The 9,609-nt window shown below is 48.2% G+C and overlaps 1 protein-coding gene across 1 annotated transcript; it reads left to right on the top strand.

Annotated features, from left to right (window-relative positions):
- Positions 1–687: 687 nt before the first annotated feature.
- trib1 (tribbles pseudokinase 1) lies at positions 688–8,163 on the top strand. Its single transcript, XM_062409931.1, has 3 exons — positions 688–1,359; positions 2,168–2,460; positions 5,672–8,163. Exons 1-3 carry the CDS (start codon positions 1,033–1,035, stop codon positions 6,144–6,146), a joined length of 1,095 nt encoding a protein of 364 aa, XP_062265915.1. The 5' UTR covers positions 688–1,032; the 3' UTR covers positions 6,147–8,163.
- The last annotated feature ends 1,446 nt before the right edge of the window (positions 8,164–9,609 follow it).

Below are 9,609 nucleotides of genomic sequence, written 5' to 3'. Positions count from 1 at the left end.
AAAGCTATCGAGCTAATTATAACCTGTAAAATATCCACTTTACTGAATCTGGAGTTGTGCATGCATGTTGGACATATGATTGACCCCGCTGTGTAAATTGTGGCCCCTCTATAGGAAAGAATCCTGTAACCATTATTCATCATTGTTCAATCATGTTTGTCAAGTGAGGAGGTGGGTGGTTTAACGTTTGCATGTTTTTTCTGTGTGTTTACATCTTGGCCTTTTCTTGAACTTTCATTGCTTTCACGGTCATAGTTGGAAGTAGCTCGTATATCAGCTCAGGGTAACACACTGAATCAGGGATTGTGCATGGATGTTGTAAATATGATTGACCGCCTCCATGATTTAAATCTGAACAGAAGGAACAAGTGAGTCAGGGAAAGATTTTTTTAGAGATAGTTAATCGTCTATAAGGCGTGTGAGCTTGAAGACACAGCCCCGATAAGTGTTGGATGATTTCTTCACTTAAAACCTGGGAGGTCCAAACAGGAATCCAGACCATAATGGCAAACACAGAGAAACAATAGGATGAATGTCTGATGCACAGCGCTGGTGTGGAGTCTACAGCCTCACACAGACGGTTTCATCAGAGCTGGTCTGGAGTCGGTGCCGTTACAGGATTGCTCAATGGTTGTGTCAGCAGGCAGGAGGCTGGACTGGTCGGGAGGAGTGTTTGAGCTCAGTGCTCAACATCACCGGAGCTCGCTCACTCACTCTCTGCCTCTCTCCGAGTGTGAGGCGGTCTCCCCCTCTCTCTCTCCCTCTACCTCTCTACCTCTCTCTCTCTCTCTCTCTCTCTCTCAGTCTGGGCTCTGGGGGGATCAGGATTTCTCACCTCACCGACACAGACCTCAGAGCCGCGGGCATTCACTCTCCAGGAGGACGCGGGTTGGATTATTACGCAGAACTTTGATTTGCGTCTCAACTCTCGCACACGGAGAAGCATGGAGCGCACTGTGTGCAGTTTGATGTAACCATCCGAGGACGCCTGCTGAACCCGGTCTCTCTCTCTCTCTCTGTTCCCGTGCCGTCATGGTGAATCGGTCCATCCGGATGAACTTGCAGTGGGGTAGCCCGGCACCTTGCATCCCTGCCGTGCGGGTCGCGCACAAGCGCCTGGACTCGGACGACCAGCCGCCGGCGAAATGCGCCAGGCTGAGCTCCGAGGCGGGCGACAGCAACACGCAGGGGCTCCTCGGCACCTCGCCCGGATCCCCGGTCAGCCCCGTCCCCCACAGCCCCTCGGCCACCCACCAGGGACCCTCCCGGATAGGACCGTTCCTGCTTCTACCTCTGGCGGACCGGGAGAGCGTGCACAGCGCCATGAACACCGACACGGGCGACGAGCTGCTGTGCAAGGTATGCGCAATCCCCTCGTCGTTGTGCAATTTCTCTGAATGAATGGTGTTTCAAGACAGCGCGTTGCTCAACAGCTCCGTCTGACATGTCATCGGTATCTCATCGACTTTTTTTTTTTCCACCACATGTCGCTCTCACGCGAAATGTGTCACACTTTGCGTAATGACAAGTGTTTCTTCACGGGCTGAAATCCTGAACTGCTCGAGTCGCAGTCATTGTTTTCAATCGGTTTCATATGTGTGGCCTCTGGTAAAAACACATTAAAGACCCGAGCAGCCCAATCTGATCCGTGCTAAAACAGTCCACCTATAGCCTGTGCCAATCCGTGCCACTACCTGGACTCACACTGTCAATCCCTCTCATTTGCATACACGTCACTGCAATACGCCACGCCGTGATAGAAAAATGCAAACATGAGAGGAAAAGAGAAAACTATCCCGATAAGGATTGTTGGGAACCTCAGGGCCCTTCGCGGTTCCAGATCCGCGTGTTGACTTTGCTCGATAGACCTGCAGGCTCTGGACTGTTGTTGATTATTAAAGTTAATCGCTTCACACTTTGGTGATTCATTTATCGTGCTCCTGCAAAAGCAGAATCAAAGCACGTGAGCCTTTTCCTTTTTTTTTTTATCTTGCTGACACATTTGCAAGGTTTATTCCTTAGATGATCATTAAGCACACACTGACCCATTGCCTCCTCCTCCTCCTCCTCATTCTCCCCTCCCTCTTCTTCTCTATCTTCCTAATTTCCATCCTGCATCCCTGCCCTTCCGCTCCTTCTCCTCCTCCTCCTCCCATCGCTCTCCCAGGTCTTTGATATGTGGGTGTACCAGGAAAAGATCAGAGCCTACGGGATACTACCCGCCCACAAGAATGTGGTCGGCATCAGGGACATCATCCTCGGCGAGTGCAAGGCCTACGTGTTCCTGGACAAAGACTTTGGGGACATGCACACGTTGGTGAAGAGCTGTCGCCGGCTGGACGAGGAGCACGCCTGCAGGCTCTTCCGTCAGGTGGCCCTGGCCGTGGCGCACTGCCACCAGGCCGGGATCGTGCTGGGGGACCTCAAGCTCCGCAAGTTTGTCTTCACCGACGAGAAAAGGTGAGATGTGGGGGATGCTGGATGTCAGAGGTCACCCAGGAACCGGGAAAAAGTTTCTCACCACTCGCTTTCCACAGCACATTTCTCCAGACCGATTCCCATCCAGCCTTAATATCACTTAACTTTATTTGGATGCTGTCAGACTCGAGTAGTGGGACATGCACAGAGCCAACATGGCAGCTGATCCACCCAGGCCGTGGGTGCAGATAGAGTAGGAGGTTCTGTGCTTGTGGAGGCAGACTGCATTGCTTCCCAGATTGCCGCCCTCTCTGTCTGTCTCCTTTTCCTCACTCTGGATGTGTGTCTTTGTGTACGCGAGTTAGTGCGTTTGTTTTTTCGCGTGTGTGCATGAGTGAATGTAGTGGGTGGTGGTTTGGCCGAGCTGCTAGACGAGGCTGGTGAGACAATCGTCCCCCTTCTGCGGTCGAATATCTTGGAATATATGTATTACTCATAATTTATTAATAAATAACGTAATGACTGTGCTGCAGAAGAACTGAATTCCTCCAACAAGGATTCATTCACAACACAATTTCGTCCAGGAAGGCGAGGATCAAAGAAATATGCTTTGAACTCACACGCAAACACACACACACACACACACACACACACACACACACACACACACACACACACACACACACACACACACACACACACACGCCTTCTCTGCATCTCTGAGCACCGCATTCTGGTCAGGAAGACACACAAAACCCCTGCTTACAAAACTATTTGTCGCCTCTTTGCCCTTGCGTCACTCTTTTTCCTGTAAGCCCCCCCCCCCCCCCCCCCCCTTCTCCGGCTTTCCAATGGGCCTTTTTCATGGAGGTTGTTCAACAGCAACATTCTCCAGCCACGACCTCTTGGCTTTTAAGGGTCACGTTGGATGAACGAGTGCAGACGGCCAGTGAGAGAAGTTGAAGTTGGTTGTGTCCCTCCAATAGCCATACAGCTGCAGAGGGATGAGTCACAGTGTATATGTGCGGAGGGGAAAGGAGGAGGAGGGGGGGGGGGGGGGTTGCATAGCTCATTTTCTGTCAGCTCTTCTGTGTGTGTGTGTGTGTGTGTGTGAGAGTGTGAATGTGTGTCCCTGTACATGCATGCTCGTGCTGTTTGTGTGCTGATTGCACATTCAGAGCTTTAAAGCTGTGGTTCATTGCTCGGATGCCTGTAATTCAGTATTCTGTTGGCCCGGGGTGACGGCATTGCAACATTAACGCTGGTGGACTGACCCACAAGACCCACTCGACCCCGGGAGAGGACGTCTCACTTCTCTTTACTTCTTCGGATGGCGACACGCTGTTGTGAAGTGACTGCAAGAACCAAAGCAGCAGATTTTTGATGATAGCGTTAAACGGCTGCTTGATATCTGGGGCTTTGACTTCCCGTTTCCTGAGATTCCTGCTGTCCAATCACAACCAGGCTTTTCACCGAACATCAACATAAAAAAACACACAAGTCTCCTCGACATGTTGAGATTCTGCGTGACATCATTTATCCGGTGTCAAATTCACAATCGGGCATCTTTCAAACCAAACAATCCTGCTGTGATGCAACGTCTGGGCCAACAATGCATCGCTCAAGCCAGTAACTGATAGTCACAACAATTTGACAAATGCTATCTCCATAGACACACACACACACACACACACAAACACACACACACACACACACACCAAAGTCAGTTTAGGGAAGGTGACTAGCACCGCGAAGCATGCAGAGCTTCACTGGCAGGCCAGCCTTCCCGTGCGTCACTGATGTGGCAACAGCCATTTGAGGGTAATTATGGGATGGCTGGCGCCGCGAGTGTGGGACCCAGGTGCAGATAGCCTCGGCTCGAGAAAAAGAGAGAGAGAGAGAGAGAGAGAGAGAGAGAGAGAGGGAGGAGGAGAGAAGATATGTGCTCTCAACAGAGGGATGAGTCATTCTCTCCACCCCTCTAACTCTCTCTGTTCTGTTTCCTTTTCTGTCTCCATCTCTCTGTCTCCTCTCCTGACTTATCTCCTCTCGGTATCGCGGTGTTTGAATATCAGTCGCCTTCTATCTTGGTCCTTGGTGCTGCCGTTCTTTCCGTCGTCTCTCCGGCTGCTCTGTTTATCTCTCTGCGGCCACTCTGTCCTGATGACTGAAGCGTGTCGCGGGGGTCTGCCGGATTAGACTTGATAAAAACCTCAATCCTTGTGTCATGTCTGGGAGACAATCTAAACAGGCACAATTTATTTTTGATTAAACATTTAATATCGTCTGTGTGTTGCTGTGGGAAATTAATCACTCTCCAAATTATTCAGTATTATTCCGACTCCCATTATTCATGTTGCAAGTGTTTGAGTGCTGGATGTCTCGTTCCACCAATACACTTTCACAATCTTAATTGCTCTAGTACGGAACTAGATGTACGTCCTGTCATTAACATGGCTAAATATAGCATTGTGTGTGTGAGAGAAGGAGCGGGGGGGGGGGGGGGGGGCTTGAGTTGTATATTTATGTGTGTGTTTATGTGAGCATGTGTGTGTGCCAGGAAGTCATTGGAAAATGTGCTTAGGCAGCTCAGCGTCTCAAACAGGACTCACTGCTGTGCACTTCAGTCATGGCAAGTTCACTCTGTGTGTGTGTGTGTGTGTGTGTGTGTGTGTGTGTGTGTGTGTGTGTGTGTGTGCGTGTGTGTGTGTGTGTTTCATTTATGGGTGTTTGTCCGTCCGTCCATCTGTCTGTCCGCAGCTTAAGGATAAAGGAGATGGTTGTTTTTCCATGATGCAATCAGCGACTTACATTTAACAGATCCCTGAAATGTTTGACAGTGTTAAACAAAGTCACCGATGGAAATAGAGACATGCGCGCGCACGTGCACACACGCACAAATCGGCGGCATATTAAATCAAAGAAGGTCCTGTGTGCTTTGCAAGTTGTCTCACATGGGAACACAGGGAACATTAATTTCAGCGTGACATTCAGCAAAAGTGATCTACTTCAGAAATGCAGATTTGCACGAGGTTACGAACATGCAATGTTCTCACGTGATAAGTTGCTCGCTGTTCAAGATAACAGATGAAGTCATTGCCATGGCATCCCTCTCAGCACTCGCACACGCTGGAAGCGGCAGTTGCGTCACAGAGGGACCGAGGCTAAGAGGACAACAAGCTAGCAGACATTTCCGATGCTTTTAAAGGTCACGCCAAATCTTCTGACCTTATTGTGTCTTTTCCCTTCGCAGGACTCAGGTGAGACTCGAGAGCCTCGAGGACTGCCGCGTCCTGGAAGACCCGATCAACGACTCCATGTCAGACACCCACGGCTGCCCCGCCTACGTCAGCCCGGAGATCCTCAGCGGCTCGGCGCCTTACTCCGGCAAGATGGCTGACATGTGGAGCCTGGGGGTCATGCTGTACACCATGCTGGTTGGCCGCTACCCCTTCCACGACCCAGACCCGGCCACACTGTTTTCCAAAATCCGCAGAGGCCAGTGCTGTTTGCCAGAGGGCTTGTCACCCAAGGCCAAATGTCTGCTCCAGAGCCTTCTGAGGAAAGAACCCTGTGAGAGACTCACGGCAGCCGAGCTGCTCGCCCATCCGTGGTTCCACCAGCCGCCTTCGTCGCAGGAAGGCGTCCCGGGTGAACAGGAAGTGAGCTCGGCGGAACAGATGGTGCCGTCCATTGACGTGGAAGAGGAGGATGATCTGTTCTGCTGACGGACTTGATTCAGCAGAGCATGGCTAAGGGACCAAAACTAAATGAGGGATTCATCGTTGTTGTTTTTCTTTACATTGGCACTTTTTAGAAAGTCAGTTGTCTACTGTTGTGTGTACATACACCCTCAAACCTGCGACGAAAACTTATTGTACTGTATTTTGTTGTCGTGTATGTGTTACTTGCTAAGGGCATTGCTCACAATGATCAGTCATTGTGTTTCTATGTGTTTTTTGAAATGATTTGGTGCTAAAAGAAAAATAACAAGGACTCAAGCTTGCCAGATTATGTTAAGAAAATAATCTCTGTAGGCTACGATGGGTGAATCACAGAGATGTGACTTGTGGCCAGCAGTGGTCCCCAACGCCTGGACTCATAAGGCTCCAGAAAGCAGTAGATTAATCCTGAAGGGGGGGGCGAGGGTATCAGGATGCTGCTCCTCTCACCCTCTGACCGGGCTGGAGGGCTGCAGCGGCTGACTCACCGAGCGGCTCGAGGACGGCCTTCACACAAGCCTGACGTCTCACATCAGGCGTGGGACACAGAGTGAGAGAGACGCTCAGCAGCGGACCGATGTGTCACACTCAGCCGGACGCCACGGCAGTGTGTCGCCGCCAATCTGGCAACCTCTCGGCAAACGGAGAGCATTTACAAATCTCACACCATGCACAGAAGGTTGAGAGAGGCCGGGTGTTACTGGTGCAAGACTCATCCGAAAAAGTGGAACGAGTTTGTCACACACTCAGAAAGTGTGACACTAGGCCGACAGTTAAAACGAAAATCCTGAAGCTTTTATTCGAAAGCTTGCTCCATACTGAATACTTCAAGAGTGTCGCGTAACAGGGTTGAACATTATCAATGTCACTGTGTCTGCTCTCTGTGCAATTAGACACAAACCTTAACACTAATGCATAAGGTTTAAAAATAAAAGCTGAGAGCAGTTCTGGTATAAAGGCTCGGGTCATCTTGCCTCAGCAGACGGTGTTTTACAGCAGGAATTACACAGAGAAGGTGAAAATACAGATAATTGAAGAGGTATTTCCCACCGGTACAATCGGCCTTTTCTCTACTCATGCTATTTAAAGAAATATCCAGTTAAAGAAAAACTAAATCAAACATATTACCCCCAAAAAAACAAAGCGATATGAACCAGTTCACTTCATTTCTGTTGGAGCATTATTTCAAGCTGTGTTGCTTTAACAGGGCCGAGCTGTGCCGAGTGTTGTGCCTGTATCACTGTGTTTCATAAACTGAACGGCTCTGAATCAGGCACAGTCAGGCGATGTTTGATGTTGCTTGTCTGATGATGACTCAACGCTCCGGCGTGTCTGCAGAGAATGGCCCTGACCTTGGCAGGAAGAATCTGTTCCGACTGTTTCACCTCTTTAAATGCTACATTCTCTTTCCCTTTCCTCTTTTTTTTTTTTTTTATTTCTGCCGTTGAAAGCTGTGGATCCATGGAGACTAGTCATCGTAGTTAGTGACATGATGCACCACCTTCTAAATGATCTTTTATCTGGGATTGTGATGGACCGAGGCAGCGTTTCAGTGATGTTAAGCTTCACTGCAGGTCTGCAGCCAGCTATTTCAATCTGCTACAATAACTTTGACAATGGTACTGAATCTGGCATATCTGAGAAGCGCTGTGCAATTGGATGTTTTGGTCAAGCAGTCGGCTAATACCACGTTTCAATATTTTCTCTCATCTGCCTGAGATACCGGATTAGAACAGACTTGTGACAATTTGGGTTCTTCCTCGCAGAAAACGTAATTTATGAGGTTTAGGATTTTCATTAGTGAGTCACACGTTCATGTGACGCGTAGAGTGAACGGACACGGGTGCACAAACTTCGTATTGCACTGTGAATTGTGTATTTGTGACCGAACCTATGGGCTTTTTATTAGTCCAGACAGGTTACACACAAGAGTTATATTCATTGTATAAAAAAGATGTAAATATTTACTGTATATTTGAAACATGTGTGGAAAAGTTGAATAAAAATCAGTTTTTCATTTTCATACAGATTTTGTCTTTTATTACTGCTGCAAGTCTCCATTTCTCTCTCTCTCGCTCTCTCTCTCTCTCTCTCTCACACACACACACACAGACACACACACAGACACACACTCAAAGCCTTGCAAACACCTGCGTATTACACAGCTCGACCGCATGCCTCAGAGGTTTCCCTGCAGGAATTCTCCGCACACGGCTCTTCATCACTTTCTCATTTTCCTCTGCGCTTTCAAATCCACCCTTGCGAGTGAAAAAAAAACTCTCCCTCTCTCCATTTCCGCCTCCAACCATTTACTCCTCTCTGACCTTTGCGTAATGTAACATTTAACTCCTCAAACACACAAATGTCAATAATGGGTCAGCGTCTTTTCCTGGAATACGTGAGGGAGAGCGAGCGCTTGTTCCCTCTTTTTTCTTTAGCCTCAGCTGTAACGGATGGAACTCAAGGTCAACCCATCAAACATTGAACGCCCGCACCATTTAAACTCAAATAATAAACCTTTAATCGAGTTCTTCTTGTGAATCACAGTTTGACCTATAAGTGCTTGGCGTGTGTGCCCCTCTCTGTGTGTTATGACTACCCTTGGCATGACTGGTCGGGGCTTGCGTAAGCGCTTGGTGTGCGTGTGTACATGCAAATACCTGCCTGCATGTCTGCATTTGTGTGTGTGTGTTTATGTGCAAGAGGGAACAAAAGAGTCAGATTAGGTGTCAGCAGGGTAGCTGGAGTGCCTCAGCTGCTGGGAGGCTGCCAAGCTGACGATTGCCTAACACGTCAGAGCCGGGGGGATGACAACAGGGCCCCAAAAAAAGTAGGCTAGTAATGGGTTGAGTAAAAATATCCACGGGACGAGAGATTGATTGTGCAATATTGGTGAGGAAGTATGTACATGGGGGTTTCATGATTTAATGTAAAGAACATAGTAAAACTTTTTCTTTCCAAAAACTAATTCAAACCTTAATTGAAAACTTCCTTGTTTAAACATGTAAACATACAGCAGTGTGATAACAACTACCTACAATTTCCAGGAACCATCTTTGAGAAAAAAGGTATTTTGACGTGTACTTTCACTTTTTTAATTTGGTCGTTGTCCCATCTGCTAACATGGAGGAGGCCGAATTTATGGCTTAAACTGAAGTTCAACACCCTTTGACTTCACTTTATACAACCTATGGTGAAATCATTAGAAGCTAGTGGCCAGTTGGTTTAGTTAACTAAACAAAAACTGTCTACTTACATCTTTAAAGCAAACACACGAGCATTCACACTTTATCTATACTTTGGTCTTTTACAGTGTTGGTAGGTGACCCATCCAAAACATAAGATTAGCTGAAAGCTGAAGTGAGGATTACAGCAGAGAGTTTCGTGGTGAGCAGTAAATGGAGGTGAGGTGTTGAGAAACAGACTCTCTGTGTGATCTCATCCTGTCTCCTGCCCACAAGTATAAACT

Source organism: Platichthys flesus, chromosome 17, assembly GCF_949316205.1.
Source record: "Platichthys flesus chromosome 17, fPlaFle2.1, whole genome shotgun sequence".
NCBI classification, from domain to species: Eukaryota; Metazoa; Chordata; class Actinopteri; order Pleuronectiformes; family Pleuronectidae; genus Platichthys; species Platichthys flesus.
Note: the sequence above shows the minus strand (reverse complement) of the source record. Positions and strands in the feature narration are given on the sequence as shown.

Excerpts from the sequence above, each read along its gene's own strand:
- trib1 (XM_062409931.1), top strand. The coding sequence starts at position 1,033 with ATGGTGAATCGGTCCATCCGGATGAACTTGCAGTGGGGTAGCCCGGCA. Across the intron at positions 1,360-2,167 it reads GCGACGAGCTGCTGTGCAAG|GTCTTTGATATGTGGGTGTA; the intron begins GTATGCGCAATC and ends TCGCTCTCCCAG. Across the intron at positions 2,461-5,671 it reads GTCTTCACCGACGAGAAAAG|GACTCAGGTGAGACTCGAGA; the intron begins GTGAGATGTGGG and ends TTCCCTTCGCAG.